Source organism: Octopus bimaculoides, chromosome 16 (genome assembly GCF_046866305.1).
Source record: "Octopus bimaculoides isolate indiv1 chromosome 16, ASM4686630v1, whole genome shotgun sequence".
Classification (NCBI taxonomy): domain Eukaryota; kingdom Metazoa; phylum Mollusca; class Cephalopoda; order Octopoda; family Octopodidae; genus Octopus; species Octopus bimaculoides.
Window position 1 is genome coordinate 13,716,026 of NC_142943.1, and position 27,811 is coordinate 13,743,836.

General features: G+C 38.4%; 1 protein-coding gene across 1 annotated transcript in view; it reads right to left on the reverse strand.

Moving 5' to 3' along the window:
* The window catches only part of LOC106878381 (WD repeat, SAM and U-box domain-containing protein 1), a 34,471-nt gene extending 13,663 nt beyond the window's left edge, over positions 1-20,808 (reverse strand). The window contains exons 1-6 of the mRNA XM_014927575.3: positions 20,363-20,808; positions 10,272-10,471; positions 6,403-6,486; positions 5,051-5,144; positions 3,068-3,101; positions 978-1,018 (exon numbers count right to left, since the gene is read on the reverse strand). Of these exons, the coding sequence (XP_014783061.1) occupies positions 978-1,018; positions 3,068-3,101; positions 5,051-5,144; positions 6,403-6,486; positions 10,272-10,471; positions 20,363-20,787 (878 nt within the window). The 5' untranslated portion in view covers positions 20,788-20,808. The remainder of the gene's footprint in view (positions 1-977; positions 1,019-3,067; positions 3,102-5,050; positions 5,145-6,402; positions 6,487-10,271; positions 10,472-20,362) is intronic.
* Between the last annotated feature and the right edge of the window lie 7,003 nt (positions 20,809-27,811).

Sequence of the window (27,811 nt, forward strand, 5' to 3'; positions counted from 1 at the left end):
TCGCAGTCATAGGATCGCGGTTTCGATTCCCAGACCAGGCGTTGTGAGTGTTTATTGAGCGAAAACACCTAAAGCTCCACAAAGCTCCAGCAGGGGATGGTGGCAAACCCTGCTGTACTCTTCCACCACAACTTTCCCTCACTCTTACTTCCTGTTTCTGTTGTGCCTGTAATTCAAAGGGTCAGCCTTGTCACACTGTGTCACGCTGAGTATCCCCGAGAACTACGTTAAGGGTACATGTGTCTGTGGAGTGTTCAGCCACTTGCACGTTAATTTCACGAGCAGGCTGTTCCGTTGATCGGATCAACTGGAACCCTCGACATGATAAGCAACGGTGTGCCAACAACAACAACAATAGTGAAGTAGGGTGAAGAATGGTGTATGAGGTTTTGTAGCTTGATACAGAGAGCAGAGTTGTGTACTAGAGAATGTAGCACAGTATTTTGCTGTATGACATCACCATAGTGTAATGTAGGGCACTGTGTTGTGTGGTATTGTATAATGTAAAAAGTTTATTGTAGTTTGACAAGATTTAAATCATGTAACTGTCTAAGCCTAGCAAAGAAAAATATAAGGAACAGATAGCATAAAGTAGCTAAATGAACTTATTTAACTTCCATCATGACAACAACCTGAATGATAGTAGTGAGTGGCATTGACAACAGAAATAATTTTCATGATGACAGCAAAAGGTTGATAATAATGATAATAACAAAAAAAAAAAAACAACATAATGATCTTACCCAGATAATACAATATTTAATGTGATAATATAACAACAAAAATAAGTAATATGACAGTGATGATAAAAGCTATGACTGTGCTGATTTGATATTCATGAATAGAATAACAATAATGATAAAATAAATCATCATTATGACAGTGCTATGACAATAATAATAAAGATGACTATGATATAACAATGATGATGATGATGAAGATACTCTCGGTAGTAAGAGAAAGAAAGCAAACCTTACCTTGTGTGACTGGCAAATATTTGAATACACAGCCCTTCTGACTGAAATATGGAAGGCAAACAATATAAATAATGAAGTCGTCTCAATCAGTTTTTCTCTAATCTTACAGCATCATCCAGGAATCATATGCATTATACAACTGCATTTATTCGCAAATTTGTAGTTCATGTTGCTCCAGTCCATTCAAAATGAATAGTACCTGTATTTCAAAGGGCCAGCCTCATCACGTTGTGTCATGTTGAATCTCTCTGAGAACTACGTTAAGGGTATGCATGTCTGTGGAGTACTCAGCCACTTGCACATTAATTTTATGAGTGGGTTATTCAGTTGATCAGATGAACTAGAACCCTCATCGTCACAAACAATAGAGTGCTAGTAGTTATTCTCAAGTAAACAAAAAATTTATACCTAAAAATTTATATATCTATTTATATAGGCTAGCTTCTTTGAAGGCTGCATTTCCTCGCATTTGGTAAAAATGTGTTTATTACGGTAGTTAACGTGAGGCATTCTTGTATAGTTATGCCCTTATATATATATTATTTTTTATTTATTTATGTGTTTCAGCCAAGTGGCTGCGGTCATGCTGGAGCACCACCTTTAGTCGAGCAAATCGACCCCAGGACTTATTCTTTAGAAGCCTAGTACTTATTCTATCGGTCTCTTTTGCCGAACCGCTAAGTTACGGGGACATAAACACACCAGCATCGGTTGTCAAGCGATGTTGGGGGGACAAAGACAGACACACACACACATACATATATATATATATATACATATATACGACGGGCTTCTTTCAGTTTCCGTCTACCAAATCCACTCACAAGGCTTCGGTCGGCCCGAGGCTATAGTAGAAGACACTTGCCCAAGATGCCACGCAGTGGGACTGAACCCGGGACCATGTGGTTGGTAAGCAAGTTACTTACCACACAGCCACTCCTACGCCTTATATATATATATAAATAGATAAATATGATTTAGGAGGAAAACGATAGATTCTTCCCTATGAATTTTTTTCATGATAACTACTTGATAAATTCTTATATAAGAGTTTATCCTATTATTGTATTAATGTAAAAATTTATATACATAGACCCTGTGAAACCATTTATACATGCAGAACCCAGACAACCAACCACATACATAGAACCTATACAACTATTTATATTCACAGAGGACTTATACAATTAGTTGTATGTCAGAATATAAACAACCATTTATAAATATACACAACATACAAATGTATTTATAATCACCGAACCTACACAACTGGCACTTCATCAGTTATGATGAAAATGTTCCAGTTGTTCTGATCAAGAGAAGAGTGCACTCTACAGATATGTGTACTCTTAATGTAGTTCTCAGGAAGATTCAGTGGGACACAGAATGTGACAAAGCCGGCCCTTTGAATTACAGATACAACTGAAGCAACATGAAATAAAGTTTCTTGCTCACAGATACAATGCAATACTGGGAACCAAAATCAGAACCTTATGATTGAAAACGGAATACCTTAACCACTGAGCCATATACCTTCACTCCTATACAACTGCTTACAGGCACAGAACCTTAACAGCCATTTATACACAAAAACTAAAGTACTCTATGCACAGAACCTTAACAGCCATTTATACACAAAAACTAAAGTACTCTATGCACAGAACTTTCACAGCCATTTATACACAAAAACTAAAGTACTCTATGCACAGAACTTTCACAGCCATTTATACACAAAAACTAAAGTACTCTATGCACAGAACTTTCACAGCCATTTATACACAAAAACTAAAGTACTCTATGCACAGAACTTTCACAGCCATTTATACACAAAAACTAAAGTACGCTATGCACAGAACCTTCACAGCCCTTTATACACATATAATCTGCACTATGGTTTATATACACCAAACCAATACAACCATTCATATACACAGAAACAATACAACAAGATGGATTGGGTATGAATGGAATGTCTTAGATCACAAGTCTACTGAATGTTGCCTGACCTGAGGCTAAATAATAATAATAATAATAACAGACTCTAACAAAATACTCTATTTCGAAATTTGAAGAAACAAGTGGTAACTTACAGGGTCCCAAAGTCTTATAGTTTTATCAAAGGATCTGAAAACATAAAAAAGAAAAAGAGACAAAATAATTGTAGGCCCACTTTACTAATGGAATTCAAAGGAAAGCTACATGAAGCCCCATATCACCTTAGTTTTCAAGGCATGATGCAGTCCTCAGGTTCATTGGATAGGATCAAATCACTCACCCCATGCCAACATGGAAGATGAACATAAAAGGACGATGACAATGACGATGATGATTATGATGTTGATGATGGTGGTAGTGGTGATGATGATGAAGATGATGACAATGATGATGCAGAGAGTGGTGGTAATGGTGATGATCAAAGTGGAGCACTGATTTTAGAGATCTGTATGTTATTTTTATTATAGCTCTGTTGGAGAAGGACCCTGTGACCCTTCAAGGATCTCTAAGACCAAGGGTAACTTCTTGAAAGGAAGTTCTCCCCAAACACAATGAAGACCTGCTCCAAATGTGTTCAAAACAATGGGCTCTGCTAAGGGCACTCATGGGTCAGGTAATAATGTAAAAAACCACCCAGTTCTTCTCTGGTTCTGTATTTTATTGAAACCCTAGAAACATGAAAAACTGAAGTTCACTTCAGCAGATTTGAAATGAGAACATAAAATGGTGTCAAGTTACTGTCAGTAGTGATGATGGTTGTTGTTGTTGGCATTCCGTCGCTTACGACGTCGAGGGTTCCAGTCGATCCGATCAACCTGCTCGTGAAATTAACGTGCAAGTGGCTGAGCACTCCACAGACACGTGTACCCTTAACGTAGTTCTCGGGGATATTCAGCGTGACACAGAGTGTGACAAGGCTGACCCCTTGAACTACAGGCACAACAGAAACAGGAAGAAAGAATGAGAGAAAGTTGTGGTGAAAGAGTACAGCAGGGTTCGCCACCATCCCCTGCCAGAGCCTCGGGGAGCTTTAGGTGTTTTCGCTCAATAAACACTCACAACGCCCAGTCTGGGAATCGAAACCGCGATCTTATGACCGCGAGTCTGCTGCCCTAACCACTGGGCCATTGCACCTCCAGTGATAATGGTAGCACTGTTGTAAACTGCATTGTTCATTTTGGTATTGTTATTGTCTTTCTTATTATTTTCTTTGTCTTAAGGTAGCGAGCTGGCAGAGTTGTTATCATGCCGAGCAAAATGCATAGCAGCTTTTCATCCATCTTCATGATCTGAATTTAAATTCTGCTGAAGTTGACTTTACTTTTCATCCTTTAGGGGTTGATAAAATAAGTACCAGTTGATCACTGGGGTTGATGTAGTTGACTTAGCCCCACATCCGAAATTGCTGGCCTTGAGTCAAAATTTGAAATCATTGTTACTGTCTTTCCTATTATTTCCATTGTCCTAAGATGGTGAGTTGGCAGAATTGTTAGCACATCAAGCAAACTCCTTAGTGGCATTTCATCTGTCTTTATGTTCTGAGTTCAAATTCCACTGAGACTGACTTTGCCTTTCATCCTTTAGGGGTCAATGAAATAAGTACCAGTTATGCACTGGAGTCAATTTAATTGACTAACCCCTTTCCCAAAAGTTTCAGGCCTTGTGCCTATAGTAGAAAACATTATTTTCGTTTTTCTGGCTATTATTGCTATTTCCTGTAATAATTAACATAGAAAGAGTTCGTTTTGTTGAGTGGGAAACATTTTAATGATTATTCCCTGGTTCTTAGTACATGCGAGTAATTTATTATGCAGAAACAACAGCAACAACAACTAGTTACCACTTTTACAAACTTGTATTTTATACCTATTCTTCTACCTAGCTTTACATTAAGGAGTGGAACATACTGTTTCCTGTAACTCAAACCATCTCATGATCCCAGGGGACAAAATGGAAAAAGGGTTGCCTCTGAGGATGCACTGGAACAACAACTCTGACTCACAGGGCTCACACCTGTCGCTCTACCAATTCTGCTAATCCACTGGTCTTATTTAAGAAAATATTGAGAATGTACTTACCCCGAAGCCAGCAGTTTTTTATGATGAGCAAAACAACAAACAGAGACAGGTGCTTTGTGTCCAGTAAGGACAAATTTATTGCTAACTTGTACACCTGGAAGACAAAACATGAAAGACAGGAGCATTAGAACAGGAATGAATTTATTTATGATACTTGTGTCACTCCAAAGTAGAGTAGTTTACATATAAAATGAGAGTAGGTACAAGGCTCTGAACAGAGGATTGAAACAAATTTGAACTCAGAATGTAAAAACAGACAAAATGCTGCCAGGCATTTTGCCTGGTGGCCTAATGATTCTGCCAGCTCATCGCCTTGAATTATACTGATATTGATGATGAAAATGTGTGTGTGTGTGTGTGTGTGTGTGTAAATTCACTTCTCAACCATGTGGTTTCCAGTTCAGTTACATTGCATGGCATGTGTCATCTATTATAGGCCCAGGCTATGGTAGAATTCTTGTTGGTAGATTTGCTAGACAAAAACCGAAAAGGTGTGTGTGTGTGTGTCTCTCTCTCTCTCTCTCTCCTTGCTTTGACATTGTGTGACAGTTGTAAACGAGCATCACTATCATACAAGTGGTGTCGTTTATTTCCAATCTACCATGGAAACCTGTCCGGCTATGGGGAAATATTTCCTTGCTTGGAAACAGGCAAGGGTTGACAGCAGGAAGGGCAGTGCAATACAGTAGTATTGCTTCTCAGTAAAACAAAGCACCATCAGTTTAAAGTATAAATTACATTAACAAATATAATTTGGAAAGTTCGAAACCTAGGTCCTAGATTATCCACATCTGGGTTGTACATTTATTTAATGTTCTTCTTACCGGTAAAAATTTTTTATGTTCACTGCCTGCAAACATTTTTGCCAGTATATATATACAGTGAAGCTGCTATTTCCAATAAATATTGGAGCATTGTTGTACCACTATCCTATATTCATATATATACAGACTTATTTCAGTTTCTATCTATCATATCCACTCACAAGGTTTTGGTTGGCCCAGAGCTATAGTAGAAAACACTTACCAAAGGTGAGACTGAACCCAAAGCTACACTGTTACAAAGCAAAGTACTTAACTATGCACTTACATATATGTGTAAGTGTGTGTGTAGTTACATGATAAGCATGGCTTTCATCTATCTGGACATGTTTCTGAATTATTTGATCACTGTTTGACTTCCATAACCAACAACAAAAAAAACACTCCAATGAACAACATGCAATGTTTGAACAATACCAAAATCATTTTAAAGTCAAGATTTTTTGCCATGGTAACAACAGCTAAATTAATTATGCCAGCTGAGCATTAGTCAAAGTCAAATAAATACACTAGTTGCTTAGCAGTACTTACTTGTCCTATCTGCAGACACAATTTCCCAAAGTTTTAGTAATGCGTCTTGGCCACAGGTTGCCAATAAATATTTGGTATGATTATCTACAAAAAAAAACAAACAAACAAATGCATGTGTATTATCACTTCATTATTATTATTATTATTATTATTATTATTATTATTATTATTATTAATATTATTATTATTGTTATTAAGTGAGAGAGCAATGCATGTCATCAAAGTGACACTGGGGTACAAATATACAAAGCCCAATATACCCATCATGACTACCCGTCTGATAAGGGTACACCAGGCACATGCATCACAACCATATGTGTGCGACATGGTAATCTCATATCAAGATAAACAGTGTATAACCTTGCAGGTGGGGTCCAGTTAGAATTTTCTTCAAGTGGAGTAGCCCATCCCGCTCAAAAGGTCCCTGAATAAGGTTTGTTTAAGGATGATGAATGAAACACCCATGTTTCCAGGAGTGAATTATTCAAATCTCAAAGAATTCCTCTTAACACATGGCTACGATGCTCCCCTACCACTTCTTCTCATGATCAGGATGTGACACATCGATGTAAGTAATTAATGTGAACTAAAACGTTTAATGGATGAACATGACGTAGCATTCTGTCGGTTACGACAACAATGAGAGTTCCAGTTAATTTGATCAATGGAACAACCTGCTCATGAAATTAACGTGCAAGTGGCTGAGCACTCCACAGACATGTGTCCCCTTAACGTAGTTCACAGAGTGTGACAAGGCTGGCCCTTTGAAATACAGGTACAACAGAAACAGGAAGAAAGAGTGAGAGAAAGTTGTGGTGAAAGAGTACAGCAGGGTTCGCCACCATCCCCTGCCAGAGCCTCGTGGATCTTTAGGCGTTTTTGCTCAATAAACACTCACAACGCCTAGTCTGGGAATTGAAACCATGATCCTACGACCATGAGTCTGCTGCCCTAACCACTGGGCCATTGCACCTCCACAATGGATAAACATACATAAAAAGGCACAAGGTTAACATGATTATTATTACTACTACTATAATCCTAACTACTGTTGTTACTACTACATGTAATATTATTATTATTATTATTATGGGCCTTACGGAGGTAGTGACAGGTGATCAAGACATTTGGTGATATATTGTGCTTGTGTAGACCTGTCAAGTCAAGTGAGACCATAGTCATGGCTGATGCTGGTGTCAAGTCAATGGTACCTATGCCAGTGACACATAAAAAACATTCACTACACTCTCGGAATAGTTGGTGTTAGGAAGGGTATCTAGCAGTAGAAACCTTGCCAAACCAGATCAGAACCTGGTGCGGCTCTCCGCCTTATCAGTTTTCAGTCCGACCATCCAACCCATGCCAGCATGGAAAGTGGATGTTAAATGATGACGATGATGATGAAGTACTGTTGTTGTCGCTAGGCCAAACTCATCATAAAGCAAACACCATCATGAGTGATATCCAGACTACAGTGGAGAAGGCAAGCCACTAGATTTGGTTAAAAAGAGATAACGAGCAGTCAAAAATTGATTTTTTTATAATATAGTTCTTTGGTCCCTGCCCACCAAATTTGTTAGTGTTATGGCTATGTAAGAAATCATCAACATCATATTCATCATTATTTCATTGCATATAAGGAACCTTGTGTAGGTAAGCGGAGTCTGCTGTTCAATTTTAATATTTCCTTTATTTTCTAAATCTATAATATAAATTGAAGTTGGCCGACCATTGTATTCTTTCTTGTCTTGAGGTTCACAGCCAAACGGCTGGGTGGATTTGCGTGAAAAATGGCACACATGTGGAGACGGGTGCATAGATTGGAATGCGCTTTCTATTTTTTCCTAGCCCCCATACTAACAGAGAAAATCAATAAAAACAACCTGCATGCGTGCATGTATGTTAGTGTGTGCCACATCATCCAAACAGACCAAGTGAAACCGGGTTTAGCTGCTAGTACATAAATAAAATGTAAATTAAAATTTCTTCCTAGTTAAGACATTTTATTTCACTTATCCTTCTAATAACCTTGGGAAAGATATAAAAGTTACAACTTCTCTCTTAAAAATCCAAGGCCTTGTGCCTATATTAAGATTTGGTCAGAAGTCACCCGACAGTAAATCAAAATTCTATAAATACTATCTCTAATTCTGTATTGACTCGAATGGGAAAATGTGTCCCTCAAGAAGGACTTCAGTTTGAACAATTTTCATGATGTTTCATATTTAGATGCTTCTATTATATTCATTCAGTTGTTAAACATAAATAAATGGAACTAAATGGAATTAAATGGTTTTGATTTGCTGTCAGGTGATTTTTGGCCAGCCATGCATTAAGATTAAATTATAAGGTTAGATGGTTTAAAACAAATTGAAGAATATGAAAATAGATGTGTAATGGGGTAGTTTTTACACTAGTTAATTGTTTCTTATTCCACTGGTTTAAAAGATCTGAATTGGAGCATAAAGAGAAATTCAATATTGTGATATGTTTACTCCTCTGCTCTACAGTCGTAGCTACCTTCACTGTACTTTTAAAGTAAGCAGTATTCCTATATACACAGAACTGAACAAGACATTTTAAAAGAAGGTGTGGTTGTGTGGTAAGAAGATTTGCTTTCCAACCACATGGTTGGGAAGGTTCAGTCCCACTGCTTGGCACTTTGGGCAAATGTTTTCTACTATAGCTTCAGGCCAACCAAAGCCTTGTGAGTTGATTTGGTAGATGGAAACACAAAGAAGCCCATTGTGTATGTGTATGTGTGTATACACACACACACACACATTTATATATATATATATATATATATATATGCACATATATATATATATATATATGCATGTATATATATGTGTATATATATAGATATATATATATGTGTGTGTGTATATATATGCCCTAACTCTTTGAAACGCTAGTGTTATAATGGTGGCAGCTGATGAAGGAAATGTTCTCTATGTGGCCTGTGTGTTTTCTGTACCCTGTTTATCATTTTGTCCATGATTTTTTGCAACATCATGTACCCAGATATGCATCTATATATACATGTAGATGAAGGTATGTACATACATGTACATATATATGCATATACTCATATATTATTCATATATATATATATATATATATATATATATATATATATGCATGTATGTATTTGTGTCTGTGTTTGTCCCCTACCACTGCTTGACAACCAGTGTGGTTGTGCTTACATCCACGTAATTTAGCAGCTCAGCAAAAGAGACTGATAGAATAATTACCAGGCTTAAAAAAAAATAAGTAGTGGGGTCGATAGATTTGACTAAAAAAAACTATTCAAGGTGGTGCCCCAGCATGGCCGCAGTCTAACGACTGAAACAAATAAAGGAAAGAAAGATAAAACTGCAGTGATGCTCTCCAAACGAACAATGTTTTAAATGTTATGTATAGACGTAGGAGTGGCTGTGTGGTAAGTAGCTTGCTTACCAACCACAAGGTTCCGGGTTCAGTCCCACTGCGTAGCACCTTGGGCAAGTGTCTTCTACTATAGCCTCGGGCTGACCAAAGCCTTGTGAGTAGATTTGGTAGACGGAAACTGAAAGAAGCCCGTTGTATATATGTATATGTATGTGTGTGTATATGTTTGTGTGTCTGTGTTTGTCCCCCCCATCATCGCTTGACAACCGATGCTGGCGTGTTTACGTCCCTGTAACTTAGCGGTTCGACTAAAGAGACTGATATAATAAGTACTAGGCTTACAAAGAATAAGTCCTGGGGTCGATTAGCTCGACTAAAAGGCGGTGCTCCAGCATGGCCACAGTCAAATGACTGAAACAAGTAAAAGAGTAAAAGAGTACAGATAAGAAATAAGAATCTAGGAAAGAAAGTCTTACTTTCTGAAGATATATTACTCCAAAAATCGCATCCCATCATAGCAAGATCATGTGCTTCAAAATCCTTAAGCAAGCCTCTACCAAGATTTTCAAACATATCCCAAACACGAAGCTTTCCTGTATTGCAGCCAGACACCAACAATTTACTATCGGGACTGAAGGCACAAGTCACCACAAACGTTGTGTATCCTTGCAGGCACCTGAAATTGGGTGGGAAATTATAAATAAAGACTTGTAGGCATTTTGAAGTAAGATAAACAGCTTTCAGATACATTATGAATGAAATGATTGACTCAACCCTTTAACATCCAGATTTCTCTGTTAAATGTACTGATTATTTATTCCCATCATTTTGAACTAATCATACAGTATTGTGGTGGAGATGTCTGTCAGAAAAGTATGAGCCCTGTGAGTCAGAGTGGCTCCCTTGCCATCCTCCAGGGCAACACCTTTTCCCATTTTGTCTGCTGGAACCATGAGACGGTCTGACATACAGGAAACTGTACATTCCACTCCTTGTTGAAAAGTTCTTCTCATATCCTATATGGCTTTTTGGTTTTCATTCATGGTTTCTTAATAGGTTATATTTAAGTCGGCAAGCTGCCAGAAACGTTAGCACGCCAGGCGAAATGCTTAACGGTATTTCATCTGTCTTTACATTCTGAGTTCAAATTCTGTCGAGGTTGACTTTGCCTTTCATCCTTTCGAAGTCGATAAATTAAGTACCAGTTGCACATTGGGGCAGGGGTGATCTAATTGACTGCCGCCATCTCCAAAAATTTCAGGCCTTGTGCCTAGAGTAGAAAAGATCATTAGGTTATATTTAGAATGACATTGTAGGGTAGGTGTGAGAGGATGGATCTGGCTGGTTTAAACATGAAACAAGTAGAATATTCAGGCTGGATATGGGTGGTGCTTTAAATGCTAAAGGGTTAATTAACATCACTAAATTAGAAATGTGGAATTAAAATTTGTTTTTTCTACTTATTTAATTAATTTTTTTTCAAAAGGGTAGGAGACTGGATGAAACTGGTTGTTGCATAATTCTCAAGAGGAGTTATGGAACAGAGGCAGCCATTCAAATATTCAGGTTATTGTAGCTGTTTAGTCCCAGGACAAAACTATGATCACGAGTGGTTGCTTCTCAAGATCATTCCCTCTTTTTCTTTGCAGGAATAGTATCTCTTGGAGTATATAATCTATTGATCCCTCAGCTCATGCTGCCACTTGCTCTTTGTCAGCAGCTACTTTCATCCTGGCAGCCAATAAACCAGTAAAAATTGAAAAAAATACTTTGGCATATATATATATATATATATATATATATATATATATATATGTATTGGATGTGTAATGTCAATGTGAATACCCGTCAGAGTGTAAGTATCTTGAGAGAAAAGCTGAACATTAGAAGCATCAGTTGTGGCGTGCAAGAGAGACGATTGCGCTGGTATGGACATGTGGTGAGAATGGAGGAGGATAGCTGCGTGAAAAAGTGCCACACCCTAACAGTTGAGGGAACCCGTGGAAGAGGTAGGCCCAGGAAGACCTGGGCTGAGGTGGTGAGGCAAGACCTTCGTACATTGGGCCTCACCGAGGCGATGACTACGGACCGAGACCTTTGGAAATGGGCTGTGCGTGAGAAGACCCGGCAAGCCAAGTAAGATCGTTGCCAGTGCCCCTGGACTGGTTCTTGTGCGGGTGGCACATGAGATGCACCATTTTGAGCGTGGCCGTTGCCAGTACCGCCTGACTGGCTCCTGTAGGATTTTCGAGCGAGATCGTTGCCAGTGCCCCTGGACTGGCTTGTGCGGGTGGCACATAAAAGACACCATTTCGAGCGTGGCCGTTTTCGTGCGGGTGACACGTAAAAGCACCCACTACACTCTCTGAGTGGTTGGCGTTAGGAAGGGCATCCAGCTGTAGAAACTCTGCCAAATCAGACTGGAGCCTGGTGTTGCCATCCGGTTTCACCAGTCCTCAGTCAAATCGTCCAACCCATGCTAGCATGGAAAGCGGACGTTAAACGATGATGATGATGATGATGATATATATACATATACATACACAGGGTGTCCCAAAAAGATGTACTCACTCTTTGACTTCCCAGTACTCAGGCATTTTGTGTTCAAGTAGATGTTTATTGATATACATACAATCCTAAAAAGTTAAATTGAATTCAAGAAAATAAATTGTTGTAGAAATGATTATTTATTGTCATTTGTGTGTTCGTAAATGTTTAAACTGCCTTCCTTCATTTTCCAAACAAAGCTGATAACATCCAACATTCGACAACATTGCCAAACATTTCATTTGGAATTGCAAGACATTGTATTCGAATTCCATTTTTCAAATCATCAGTTGTCACTGGTTTTGCAGCGTAAAACTTATCTTTGAAATGTTCCCATAAAAAAAAAAAAAAATCCATTGGCGTGAGGTCTGGGGAAAGTGCAGGAAATTCAACACTAACTCTCCTCCCAATCCATTCGTTTGGATTTGTTGCATCGAGGTTAAAAAAAAAACAATATATTAGTAATTGTCTGTCAAAGAGTGAGTACATCTTTTTGGGACACCCTGTATATACCAGAATAAGCACATAAAAAGGGAAACAAGGTGAGAAAAATAGTACTCGAATACAAGAGGTAGAGTAATATGCTTTATTAAGTTACTCTGAGTAACAGTTTTTATGATATTTTTGCTGCTTTTCAATAAAGTATATATATATATATATATATATATATATTTAATATCATCTGGGTAATGACCTTATGCTTTTCAAAGCTCCTCTTCAAGTATCTGCTACCAGATGCTCTCAGACAATAGGACTTCACCTTTTACTTTTTCATGATAATGTAACATTCAGTAATTACCAGCTGATACTGATGTATCAAAATATTGCTAGTTTGGCTAATCAATTGCTGTAAACAGCTGTTGTTGTGCATAGGCCCAAATAGCCTATATTTGTTTTAAATTACTACTGATATAAAAACATGGCCATCATTTATTTATGAATATTATTGCTATGTTATGATATGAGGGAGATTTGGAGATTTCCAGCAAGTCGAGCTACCACAGAGAAACTCACTCACTTATTTAGGCACTGCCCTTTAATCTTGCATCCCATGAATGCCATGTTTCGAGTTTTAGTCTGGAATCATGCTGTATACATCACCACAAAATAATTGATCGGATGAAGTGCAATTTGACAACCAGGAGATGTATTTGTGATGCTGCCAGTTTGATCACAAATGACATAAACTTCTGGTAGTGACCTCAAAATTTTCATTCTTAGCAATCTTGTATGTTAATAGCACCACGCATGATCTACATGTACAACCATTACCCAAACAGCTTCAGTATGCCCACCTAGGCCTACATATCTTAAATAAATAGGGATCGTTAAACACATCCTGCAATAGGGACTCAACAAATTAGTCTTTTTAAACAACAGTAAAACACAAACAATACACAGTACTAACAAACACATTCATACATTATGAATGCCAAAATGAGTCAATAAGGAAGCCTCCATATAGTCACTTAATCTCCTGAAAATAGCAGCCAATTCTCTCTCAACTCTTAACTTGACATCTTAAAACAAAAGACAGCTAATGGGATCCTAGTCACCCTTGTATCTGAAAAGGATAAAAAAATGGGACACAGTTAAATATTCTTTTTTTATATCGCTTTGTTCATTATTTCATTCATTGTTTTAATGTCCATTTTTCGAAGCTTGTATGGGTTGGATGGTGTTGTTTGAGGCAGATTTTTTATGGCCAGATGCACTTCCTGTCATCAACTCTTATCTGTTTCCAAGCAAGATAATATTTGCCCCTGACCAGGCATCTTTTTGCAGATTATAGGAAATGAATGACGTTCATTTACAAAAATCACATGATGTCAAGATAAGGGCATACACTCATATTCACACACTCACATCATCATCATTTAATGTCCACTTTTCCATGCTTGCATGGGTCAGACTGGTCAACTTCTGTCTGACCCATGCCAGAATGGAAAAGTGGACATTAAATGCGGGGAGCATTCCTTTAGTAATGGTATAGAGAGTGTTAGTATGAGGAGACAATGTCATTCATCCTCTATATAGCCTCTTTATCTATGTCTCGAGGGAAAGCTGTGTGGGTGAATGACATCCTGTACCAATATCAAAGAACTGCCAGGTGGGAGAGGTTTCTTCTTTACCTCTTCAAAATACTAATTAAAACATTGTTAAAATAAGCTGCTATTTTTATAATTACTACTACTGCATCTACAATCAGCAACACAATTGCAATTATCACTTCAAGTACTACTACCATAGCCATAAATGACACTAGTATTACGATTGCTGTCACCACCATCACCACAACTACCAGTGCTCTATCATCACCTGCAACCTATGTGGACAAGTCAACAAGAAAGCTGCTATGTAGTTGTTCAACCTGCAAGAAATAGCAGCCAAATCTCCATCAAATCATACCCTACTGTATTAAAAATCGGGGAAGAACATATTAGATAAGTTTTAAAAAAAGATGGGTTGGTCACGGTTGGAATGTCTGAATATTTTTGATGATAGGCCTGTCTGATAAAAGATGACCTGGAGCTAAACTACAAGAATTAATATCATCATCAGTAAGACTGTCTTTTCTTTTTTTCCTCCTACACTGTTACAAGGAATCAAGCACCACATATAACTAGAATTTTATTTTTAAAGTAGGAACAACTGGCAGAACCATTAGCACGCTGGGAAAAATGCTAAGTAACATTTCTGAGTTCAAATTCTGCAGAGGTTAACTTTGCTTTTCAACCTATCAGAGTCAATAAATGAGTACCAGTGGAGAACTGGGGTCATTTTATTTGACTTAGCTTCTCTGAAATTACTGGTCTTGAGCCAAAATTTGAAACCAATATATGATGTGTTATGACGTTTTCTCAAATCAATAGGGGCTGAGACTCTGGGGCATCCACAACCCCTCAGAGGCCTCACCTAAACACAACGGTTTTATTTGATTGCAGAAAGGACGAAAAGCAAAGTCAAGCTTAACAGTATTTGCACTGGGTACAGGACAAACTTATTTCAAGACTTTTATTACCATTTTCTCATCTTATTATGGCTAATATGTCATCAGTACTTAGCATTTTCAGTGTCCAACTTTGAAAACATTGTCTCCTTCCCACATTCATACACTGAAATGGAATTTTGCCATGAAACTTATCATGGCATTTTGATGTGTTTTCCAGCATAAAAAAACATATATCTCCTTACTTCCATCCTTTCACTGAGGTTTCATTTTATATAGATTCAAATTTGTTTTGGTTATTTGTCACCATCACAAGGGTGAGGGTGATAGCATATGGTACAGTAGACAGACGTTGCAAGGTTTCATTTTAAGTAACAGAAATGAAGCAGACATGGCTGTGTGGGTAAAAAAGAAGCTTGCTTCTCAAACATGTGGCCATGGGTTCAGTTCCATTATGCAGCACCTTGGGCAAGTATTCTCTTCTATAGCCCTGGGCTGAGCAAAGCCTTGTGAGTGGATTTGGTAAGCAGAAACTGAAAGAAGCTATTGTAAAGATGCAGTCACCATATTTCACTCCATAACTTCTACCTCTGAAGAGCATACAGTTACATAATTGGACAGTTACCTAACACTTCGTTGAACCTCTAGTACAAAACTGATCAGTAAGATCAGCCATAATGAATATACTGGATCACCCCATAAATAATGCAGTTTTTTTATACTTCCTTTCTTTTTCAAACCTAAGATAAACAAAGTTCCTTTTTAATCTAAAATATACTCTCCTTCATTTTCTACAATGCTCTTCCAGTAGACTTGCAAGGCACCTCTTCCAAAATTCACTTGTCCGTGACAAAAAATACTCCTCCGGTACTGTTCTGACCTAGTTTACAGAATTCATATTTTTTCCATTCAAATGATTTTGAAGACTGTGGAGTAAATGATAATCAGATGGGGCAATGTCTGACAAATATGGTGGGTGGGGCATCATTTCCCATTCAAACTGCTCCAGCCTTTAGAATGTCATCCTTGCTGTATGTGGCTGAGTATTATCCTGATGGAAGAACACCTTTTGTCTTGAAACCAGAGATGGTCGTTTTCCTTCTTTTGCTGACTTAAGCCACTCAAGTTGCTCGAAGTAGATCTCCTTTGTTATTGTTTGGTTTGGGTTTAAAAGTTCAAAGTGGAATAAACCTTTCATATCCTTCCAAACAGATAACAACACCTTACGTGGGTGAAGACCCTTTAGCCTGGGGTGCCGGTGTTTCTCCTTTCCCTACCCACTGTCTTTGGTGCTTAACATTTTTATAGAAAACCCATTTCTTGTCACCAGTCACTATTCGGTCCAAACAAAGGTTTATTTGTGAGATGTGACAGCAAAGAAGAACACACATTCAATCTCTGACTTTTCCTATGGCATACAGGTGTTGACGAATGGCTGAATGACCAAATCCAAGCTTCTCTGCTAGTTCCTCAATATTTACAATGGTATTTTGTTCCACCGGGGTTTGCAGGACGTCCTTGTTGAGCTCTACAGATCTTCCAGGACATGGCTTATCTTCTAGGCTGTAGTTTCTGGCTTGGACCCAATATACTGCATTCATATTCCTTGCACTTTTTGTGGCGTTGTTACCTTTATTGAACTCATAAAGCAAAATATTCCAAATATGCTCCTTTGTCACTTCCATTTATAGCTTTGAAAAAATAACTTAAAATTGAACTGCAATCTTCAAAGCTTGTACTAAGAATAAGTACAAGGTAAAATTAATACCTGCCTTTTAGCAAGTTGATGCAGGTAGATTATCCCATCCTCCTCCGACTTTTAGTTCATGCAATTGAAAAAACCGCATTATTTATGGGATGACCCAATATAATACTGTACACTTCAATTTATATACATATAATAAAAAGCACCTGTGCTGGTGACATGTAAAAGGCACTCTTGGAGTGGTTGGCATTAGGAAGGGCATCCAGCTGTAGAAACCAAGCCAGATTAGACTGGAACCTGGTACAGCTCTGCAGTTCATCAGTTCCAGTTAAACTGTCAAACTCATACCCAGTTATGTATCTATATGTACATGTAGATGAAGGTATGTGCATACATGTACATATATATGCATATACTCATATATTGTTTATATATATATATATATATAAATATACAGGGATTAGCATTGAGTTGCTTCTCCAACATACTGAAAATTTAGAAATAGCAGTCAAAGAACTACTGATTCTAAACTACAAATTTTTCTCTAAACGGATGGCGATATTTATGGCATACATAGAACAAAAAACTAAAGGCAGGTTTGTTTTTGCTTTTCCCTCCAGTTTTTTGTTCTATGTGTGCCATAAATATCGCCATCCGTTTAGAGAAAAATTTGTAGTTTAGAATCAGTAGTTCTTTGACTGCTATTTCTAAATTTTCAGTATGTTGGAGAAGCAACTCAATGCTAATCCCTGTATATTTATGATGATAAATGGTTTTACCGATAAAGGTTTTTTCATACTCAACTACTTGGCAAAATTGTTAATTATTAATTCTATTACTAATTGACAATTCCCTGCCCTTATTCTTGTATATATATATATATATATATATATATATATATTGCCAATACATGAAACTCTCAGACCTTGAGTCACTCTGTCACTTCTGCTAAATATTAATAAAAACATACATATGCTCATATTTTGAATTCTATTTTTCTTGTTTTCACCAACACACACACACACATATATATATATATACTCTTTTACTTGTTTCAGTCTGTTTGACTGTGGCCATGCTGGAGCACCGCCTTTAGTCGAGCAAATCGACCCCAGGACTTATTCTTTAGAAGCCTGGTACTTATTCTATCGGTCTCTACTGCCGAACCGCTAAGTTACGGGGACATAAACATACCAGCATCGGTTGTCAAGCGATGTTGGGGGGACAAACACAGACACACAAACACACACACACATACATATATATATATATATATACATATATACGACGGGCTTCTTTCAGTTTCTGTCTACCAAATCCACTCACAAGGCTTTGGTCGGCCCGAGGCTATAGTAGGAGACACTTGCCCAAGATGCCACGCAGTGGGACTGAACCCGGGACCATGTGGTTGGTAAGCAAACTACTAACCACACAGCCACTCCTACATATATATATATATATATATATATATATATATATATATATATATATATATATATATATATAATTATATATATATATATATATATATAATTATATATATATATATATATATATATATATATATATATATATATATATATATATATATATAATTATATATATATATATATATATATATATATATATATATATATATATATATATATATATATACACATACACACGTTAGTGGAAACTTCTAGATGCACACACACACACACATATACATATTTATATATGTTTATAAATGCTCATATACACACACATACCATTCGACTAAAACTATTTAAGGCAGTATCCCCAGCACAACCGCAGTCTAATGAATGAAACAAAAAGTAAAAAAAAAAAACAAAGATAGCTATGTGATACACTGACAGTCACATATGACTATCAGTGTATCACTTACCTATATTTAAGATACTCGACAACTAAACATAAAATAAGGTGACGAGGTTGCAAAAACATTCGAAACAAAGGCTCTATTGCAGTCGCTTGACTTGCTACAAAATAGCAGTCAATTTGTTTTCCTGAGAAAGGAAAAAAATTCGATCAAAAAGTAATATTATGATAATTACACTACATTTTAAAAACATAATCTAAAATTGTATCTTAATTTATTATTTGTTCTTAAGAAGTTTTTGTCACCAGAAGCGTTTTTGGACTGCCTAGGCGTGTATCGCCCTAGATATATTATGTTTGAAAACAGAACAGCTGATCATGGATGTAACACTTTTGTCCAAAGATCTGTTTAGACTTGGCCGGGGGTTAAATGATGCCTATAAGCAGGACTGTCAATGGGGGGGGGGGGGAAATGGTTAGGAAAATATGATAGGCGTAAAGATAACAACAGTATTTAAGATGATAAAATTAAATCAAATTGTCAAGAAATCATTTTGAAATGATTGATCGATCGCCCAAAAGCAGGTGAAGCCCATACTTTCGACATACTGCTCGGGATCTATGAGGGACTTGGCAGTTTCAGAGCTGTTATCGTTTACCCCGAGATCAGTGAGCAGACGCTCCTATCACGACCAACCCACCTTTCTTTTAGACGACGGAGGGAGATTTGTTTTGTTTCTTCTAGCAGGCCAAACAGCGCGAAAAAAATCCTCGTTGACTCAAATTCTAGTTGTTATTGTTGTTTGCTCCACCTCGGCAGTCTCTAATTTAGTTGACTTTATAATCAATCTTTATAATCAATGACGTTCCATCACACTTTTAGATTTTTATTCTTTCTTTTTTTTTTTTTTTTTTTTGTTAACAGTAAGATGTTATTTGTCGAACATTCGATTACTAGAAGCAGCAGCTCAAAAGGATACACCGAGAATTCATTTTTGACCCGACAGCTGGAAATTGACGATGATAAAACTTGTAAGACGAAAACTCATGGGAAGCGTCACTGAAGAAATTTAGTCCAAAACGTCCACTCCTCGCAACAGCTGAATTTAGTGAGACCTATAAACTCACTTGGGCACTTCCATTACCATTGTCGCTAACACTAGTCCTCACCGGTTTCCGAGGATTCTGGAATTTACTCATAGAAAACTGTCCAGTTGGAGACCGTGTCATTGTCAAAAAACAGAAAAACTGCGATCTTACCAAAGATCGCCAAAAAGAATATCACTGCATGCGTGCGGCGTACTTACACACAAACACACACACATATATATATATATATATATATATATATATATATACATACATTGAGTTAACGAGGGACACTTCGCGGTCTTTCGATCCAAAACCATATTTCCCTCAAATCACACCCTACCGTCTTAGAGTAAAGAAAACTGACACATATATCACATTGGGCTAGAATGTTTTTAAACATAGATCATTTCGATCAGTGCAGATGCAGTGCTCAAGAACAACAGCATACATACCTTATCAAATCTAAAGACGTGGATTCCCAAATACACAAAGTCTCATCGTCACTTCCTGACACAAGGTAAAAACCGTTTGGAGAAAACTTACACACACGTATACCACCTTTGGACGGGTGTTCGAGAACAGCTTCTTGATGCCCTGTATTTAGATTCCAAAGTATTAGTTTACCGTCCGTAGAACAAGATGCCAACAACGTTCCGGCCGGATTAAACGTACAGGAGTTCACATACAAACTATGCCCTGTGAGAGGCGAAAAAGGATTTATTTCGGCGAATCCTGGAAACGACCACAAACGAACAGTTTTGTCGCCTGCACAGCTGGCCATAACATGTTTAGAAAAAGCAAGTCCGTTGATGTCCGATGTGTGTGACTCCAAAGAATGAGAAGGTTCGGTCGACGGCGGAAAGCAAATTCCTGCCATTGTAATAAAATAAACACAAGTGGAGAATGTCGTTTACAACAATAACTAATGTGTCACCAAATTCCATTAGTTACACTAATTGACATTCCTGTTAATTAATTGATAAAATACTATTTTTAATTGTTGGAAATATATTTTCTTTTTTTATTTTATTTATTTCCCAAAAGTTATTTTAAAATTTTGTTCGGTGATCGATAAGCGTGACATTTAGAAACAGCCGCTTACATCACTAATAGCAGAACAAATAGATTTTTTTAAAATGTCATTCAGTATATTGTTACATTGACAGATGTTTTTCAGCATTTTTCGTTAATGTCAGCACCCCTCCCATTCAATTATAATTTATCAAATTTGGTAAATTTTCAGATTAATACCCGCACGATTTTCACTGGTGTTTTAGGGTTAGGGACGGAATTCTCTAACCCTAACCCTAAAACTAGCCATAAAACCCTAACTCTAACACCTCAGTGAAAATCTGAAAACTTACCTCAAATTTTTTGGTTTACTACAGCAAATATGCTGGTGTCTACTTATAAACTTTTCGTGCCCTGAATATATCACTATAAACAATAGTGCTGGTGTCACCCATACACACAGTAAAGTGATTTTAATTGAAACCATGCCAAAACTGAGACATTGGACCAAGAATGGATCTTTTGACTCTCTGAATTCTGTTGAACCATCTACCTATGCCTTTACGGCATGGGAAGCGAAAATAAAATGATGATGATGATGATTTTGTGCGTATGGTTAAGAAGTTCTCGATTTGCAACCACGTCGTTTTGGGTTCAATCCCATTGCGCGGTACTTTAGGCAAGTGTCTTCTATAGTCCCGAGCCGATTAGTGCCTTGTGAAACTGTGTGGAAGCCCATCATATATATAGGTACAGGCATGACTGTGTGGTAAGAAGCTTGCTTCCCATCCTTAAGGTTCGGGGTTCAGTCCCACTGCGTGGCAACTTGGGCAAGTGTCTTCTACTATAGCCTCGGGACGACCAAAGCCTTGTGAGTGGATTTGGTAGACGGAAACTGAAAGAAACCCGCATTATATACGTATATATATCTATGCGTGTGTCTTTTGAGTCTGTGTTTTCCCCCCTACCATCACCACTTAACAGATGCTGGTATGTTTATGTCCCTGTAACTTAGCGGTTCGGCTTAACAGTCCGATAGAATAAGTACTAGGCTTAAGAAAAAAATAAGTCCTGGGTCGATATATTCAACTAAAAATTCTTCAAGGCAGTGCTCCATCATGGCCGCAGTCTAATGACTGAAACAATTAAAAATAAAAGGTATATGTATCTATGCGTGTCTTTCTGTTTGTTCCCTACCACTGCAAGACATCCGGTGTTGATTTCTTTCTGTCCCCTAAACTTAATGATTCAGCGAAAGAGACCAATTGAATAAGAGTAATTTTTGGTTACCTCACCCCTATTAAAAAATTATCGTTACAAAATTGGGTTACCTCTCCACTAAAAAATTGAGTTTGTGGCGACGAGATTAGATAAAAAGTTAGATCTTTGGCCTCCTGGATAAGCATGGTATGATTTGTATTAAAAATGTTATGAGGCACAGGAGAGGCTGTGCGGTAAGTAGCTTGCTTACCAACCACATGGTTCCGGGTTCAGTCCCACTGCGTGGCACCTTGGGCAGGTGTCATCTACTATAGCCTCGGGTCAACCAATGCCTTGTGAGTGGATTTGGTAGACGGAAACTGAAAGAAGCCCGTCGTATATATATATATATGTATGTGTGTCTGTGTTTGTTCCCCCACCATCGCTTGACAACCGATGCTGGTGTGTTTACGTCCCCGTAACTTAGCGGTTCGGCAAAAAGAGACCGATAGAATAAGTACTAGACTTACTAAGAAGTCATGGGGTCGATTTGCTCGACTAAAGGCGGTGCTCCAGCATGGCCGCAGTCAAATGACTGAAACAAGTAAAAGAGTGAAGACTCAATAAGATGATTATTTTTTTTTTTTTTTTTCAGTTTTCCTGGTGATTAATTTTTTTCAGTTTTCATGTTTATCGATTTTTTCATATTCTTTTTTTTGTGTTTTATTGAGGTTTAAACAATTTTTTTAGGTGTAGGAGATAACCAAAAGTACCGATATTTTTCATAAAAACAGTGAGGGGAGAGATATCCAATTTTTTTAATAGGGTGAGATAACCAAAAAGTACCAGAATAAGCAGCAAACATAAGTCCTTGAGGGTGATTTATTCGACTTAGTTCATCGAAGAGGTGCTCCAGCAGTTCAGTGACAGAAAGAAGTAAATGATGAGAGAGACAGACAAAGACAGAGAGAGTCATATAAGATCTGTAGTAATAGAATACACTCTACGGAGGAGATCTGATACAACCGATACAGTCGTTGTTGGCACTCCGTCGCTTACGACGTCGAGGGTTCCAGTTGATCCGATCAACGGAACAGCCTGCTCGTGAAATTAACGTGCAAGTGGCTCAGCACTCCACAGACACATGTACCCTTAACGTAGTTCTCGGGGATATTCAGTGTGACAAGGCTGACCCTTTGAATTACAGGCACAACAGAAACAGAAAGTAAGAGTGAGAGAAAGTTGTGGTGGAAGAGTACAGCAGGGTTCGCCACCATCCCCTGCCGGAGCCTCGTGGAACTTTAGGTGTTTTCGCTCAATAAACACTCACAACGCCCGGTCTGGGAATCGAAACCGCGATCCTATGACCGCGAGTCCGCTGCCTTAACCACTGGGTCATTGCGCCTCCACGATACAGTCGTTGTAATGTTGTTAAAGATCAGACTCACTGCTCATTGAATTCTACCTTAATATTAAAATGTCAGAAAAGCAAGCTGGCAGAAACGTTAGCACGCCGGGCGAAATACTTAGCGGTATTCTGTCTGTCTTTACGTTCTGAGTTCAAATTCCCCTGAGGTCGACTTTGCCTTTCATTCTTTCGGGGTCGATAAATTAAGTACCAGTTGCGTACTGAGGTCGATCTAATCGACTGTTCCCCTCCCCCATGAATTTCAGGCTTTGTGCCTAGAATAGAAAAGATTAAAATTTCAGAGTTATCTCCCCTGTTTTTGAATCATTACTCGTTTAGATATGAAGTGTTCTCATCTGTAAAGGAATAATTTTAGTTACAATATCTTTCATTCTTTTACCTGTTTTAGCCAATGGATTGCAATGTTGCTGGGGCACCACCTTGAAGAGTTAATCAGACAGATCATCCTCAGTCCCTATCCGAAGTCTGGTACTGATTCTATTGGTCACCTTTCGCCAAACTACTAAGTTACAAGATGTAACCAAACCTACACTTGTTGTCAAACAGTGAGAGGACAAACACAAAAATGTACATACACACATGCGCGCACGCACACACACATATGTATATGCAAGTGTCTGTATGTGTATGTGTACATATGCATATATATACGTGTGAATGTCTGTGTATGTACAACAGGTTTCCACAATATTTCCATTCAGCAGATTCACTCACAAGACACTGGTCACCTCAGGGATGTAGTATAAGACACCTGCCTGAAGTGCTACATGGTGGAATTGAACAGAAAATCACATGGTTGCAAAGCAAAGTTCTTAACTACACAGTCATGTCTTCACCACATTATTTAGAATTTCTTGGTTTATTATATTAAATATGCTAGTGTTCACTTTATCATCATATTTCTAGTTTATAATGCTTCAGTGTTGTTTGTCCAACAATTTTGCTAGTATAACTCCTCCTTCTCCTTCATTGGACACGAAACTCAGCTTGCGAAGACTTATTGAGGCAAGCGAAAGCGAAATCGGGATGGCACCTGTGCCCAGCGTCGCCTTTTTGGCACTTGTGCCCGTGACATGTGTAAGGATTTTCGAGCGAGATCGTTGCCAGTGCTCCTGGACTGGCTCTTGTGCGGGTGGCACATAAAATACACCATTTTGAACGTGGCCGTTGCCAGTACCACCTGACTGGCCTTCGTGCGGGTGACACGTTAAAGCACCCACTACACTCTCTGAGTGGTTGGCATTAGGAAGGGCATCCAGCTGTAGAAACTCTACCAAATCAGATTGGAGCCTGGTGTAGCCATCTGGTTTCACCAGTCCTCAGTCAAACCGTCCAACCCATGCTAGCATGGAAAGCGGACGTTAAACGATGATGATGATGATGATGAACTTGGCACTCCCTGTTGTTACTCTGAGGACTTAAAGTGATGAATATAAAGATCCAAATAGGATAAGAAAACTCGAAAAATCGTAAGGTTGTTGTTTTGTTATTTCTGAGTCAACTCAGACTGAGCAGACCTATAACGAAAGACACTCCTGATGTGACAATCACCTACTTTTCTATTTTTTAGGTGTATCTAAAGAATACATCATCTACAGTTTTTACTTCTTCATAATATGTTAATGTATGACTTTAGGGAGATTTGTTGATATTTCTAGCAGATTAGGTACTTACATGAAAGAAAGAGAATTGTATCAAGTGGGTTTAGAAAGAGTGGATACAATCAGTATTTTAAAAAAGCAAAGACAGTAGAAGTAGTAGTAGTAGTAGTAGTAGTGGTGCTGAACAAAAAATGGCAGAGGGGACTCATCCAGGTTGTGATCCAATTGATTATTGAATCCTATGAAATATCCTATTAAGTACTGATTTCAGATTTTGGCACTAGGCCAGCAATTTCAAATGAGGGCATAAGTTGATTACATCAGCCCCAGTCACTGATACTTATTTTATTTACCCCAAAAGGATCAAAGGTAAAGTCGACCTCAGCAGAATTTGAGCTCAGAACATGGAGACAGATGAAACACCATGAAGCATTTTGACTGCATGACAACTATCCTGCCAGCTCACTGCCTTTATCCTATTGAATATTGATGAGTAAATATTTATTTACTTATCAATTAAATATTTTAGCCAAACGTGATTTAGGAATATGCATTTATGTACATGTGCAACTGATGAACCGTTCAGGTGGGAAATGGCAAGGAGAATCACACTCCAAATTGCTTTCCTGGTGAATTGTCCACATGATTATGGGAGCAAGCATGACTCAGTAATTAAGAGGTTCACTTTGCAACCAAGTGATTCTTGAGTTCAGTCTCACTGCATGGCACCTTGACTGTTTCCTACCATAGAGTCTGATCAAAACCTTGTAAATGAAATTCAGTAGGTGAAAACTAAATGGAAATCTGACAGAGGGACTGTTCCTCTCTCCTCGGTGATCAATTTAATTTATCACCTGGTTTAACACCCCCACCTGCAACTTGGGTGGCTTTAGTGGAATCACTTTGTTTCAAACAATAGGGTTAGATCTTCAGTCTAAGAATAACTTCTTCCAACCCTTGTAGAAGGTTATTTACACTACTCTCCCTCCTAATTGTTGTTGGCACTCCATCGCTTACGACGTCGAGGGTTCCAGTTGATCCGATCAACGGAACAGCCTGCTCGTGAAATTAACGTGCAAGTGGCTGAGCACTCCACAGACACGTGTACCCTTAATGTAGTTCTCAGGGATATTCAGCGTGACACAGTGTGACAAAGCTGACCCTTTGAATTACAGGCACAACAGAAACAGGAAGTAAGAGAAAGTTGTGGTGGAAGTGTACAGCAGGGTTCGCCACCATCCCCTGCCGGAGCCTTGTGGAGCTTTAGGTGTTTTCGCTCAAGAAACACTCACAACGTCCTGTCTGGGAATCAAAACTGCGATCCTATGACCGCGAGTCCACTGCCCTAACCACTGGGCCATTGCACCTCCACTCTCCCTCCTCATAACTAAAACATTAAAAACAAAAACCTGCATTACCTCATCCAACCAGATATGCCATTTCAGTTGAAACAACTTCAATTTTCAGTAAGGCAGTCCTTCCTCACCCCAATCCATCAATAATTTTCAGAGATAGTCCCTCGAGGTTACTGGAGGTGAACTGGCAAGTCCTGATTTCTTTCATGGTCAGCTATATGTTGCATGCTAACTTGTTGGACCAAACCAGAATAAGGTGAAAAAAGTTCAGGATATTATTTCCTGTGCTGGCAACAAGGGAATTCTCTCTTCATTGTTTGTGTACAAAGTACAATGCTGTCTGGTAATGAGATGAGAACACTAAACATTGAAGATGTGCAAAGGGTTTGGCTCAAGTGCCTACCCACACACTCTCCAAACCATCACCTACCTACCCTCTCCCTTCCACTCCAATTCCTCTCACCTTCACTATCTCTACAATCACCCCAATTTCTCTCAACATCACTTGCTATCTCTACTACCTTTAAACATCTTCCCTCACACTCTCATGGAACATCCTCCTCTATTTCCTCTAGACCACTTACACAACCCCTCACTCTTACCTGTAGCAGGCTCTCTCACACACACACCAACTATCTCTATAGCTTTCTCTAACTCTCTCCCACCTTGTCCTACTGAGGTAGCCAAGTATCTCCTCAATAGTAAGAGAACCACCTCTGTCATGCTCTAATTTCTCACTTCCACTCCCTCTCTCAACTGAGAGAGTCCTTGTCTTGCAAGCTCACTGGTGCCAGGTAAAAAATACCTATGCCAATGCCACGTAAAAAAACACCCATGCTAGTTCCAAAAGATACCTGCGACAGTGCTTTGCAAAAGCACCCATACCGGTGCCACATATAAAGCACTAGTGCTGGTACCATATAAGAAGTACATAGTACACCCTGTAAAGTGGTTGGTGTTAGAAAGGGCATTCACCATGGAAACCATGCCAAAACTGGCAATTGGAGCCTGGTGCAGCTCTCCAGCTGACCAACTCCTGTCAAACTATCCAACCCATGCCAGCATAGTAAGCAGACGTTAAATGATGATGATGATAATGTGCTAGAGAAACTATACTAAAACTGAGAAGACCACGTGAGACAGGGTTCGCTCTAACTTATATAGGTAGTAACATCGAACAAGGATTCAAAGACCAAAACGAAACGCCCAACCCGTACCAGTATGAAAAAACAATGTAAAATTATGACGGTGATGTGTGCGCGCGCGCATGTGCATGTGAAATTTGACCTAATTCTGGAAGTATTT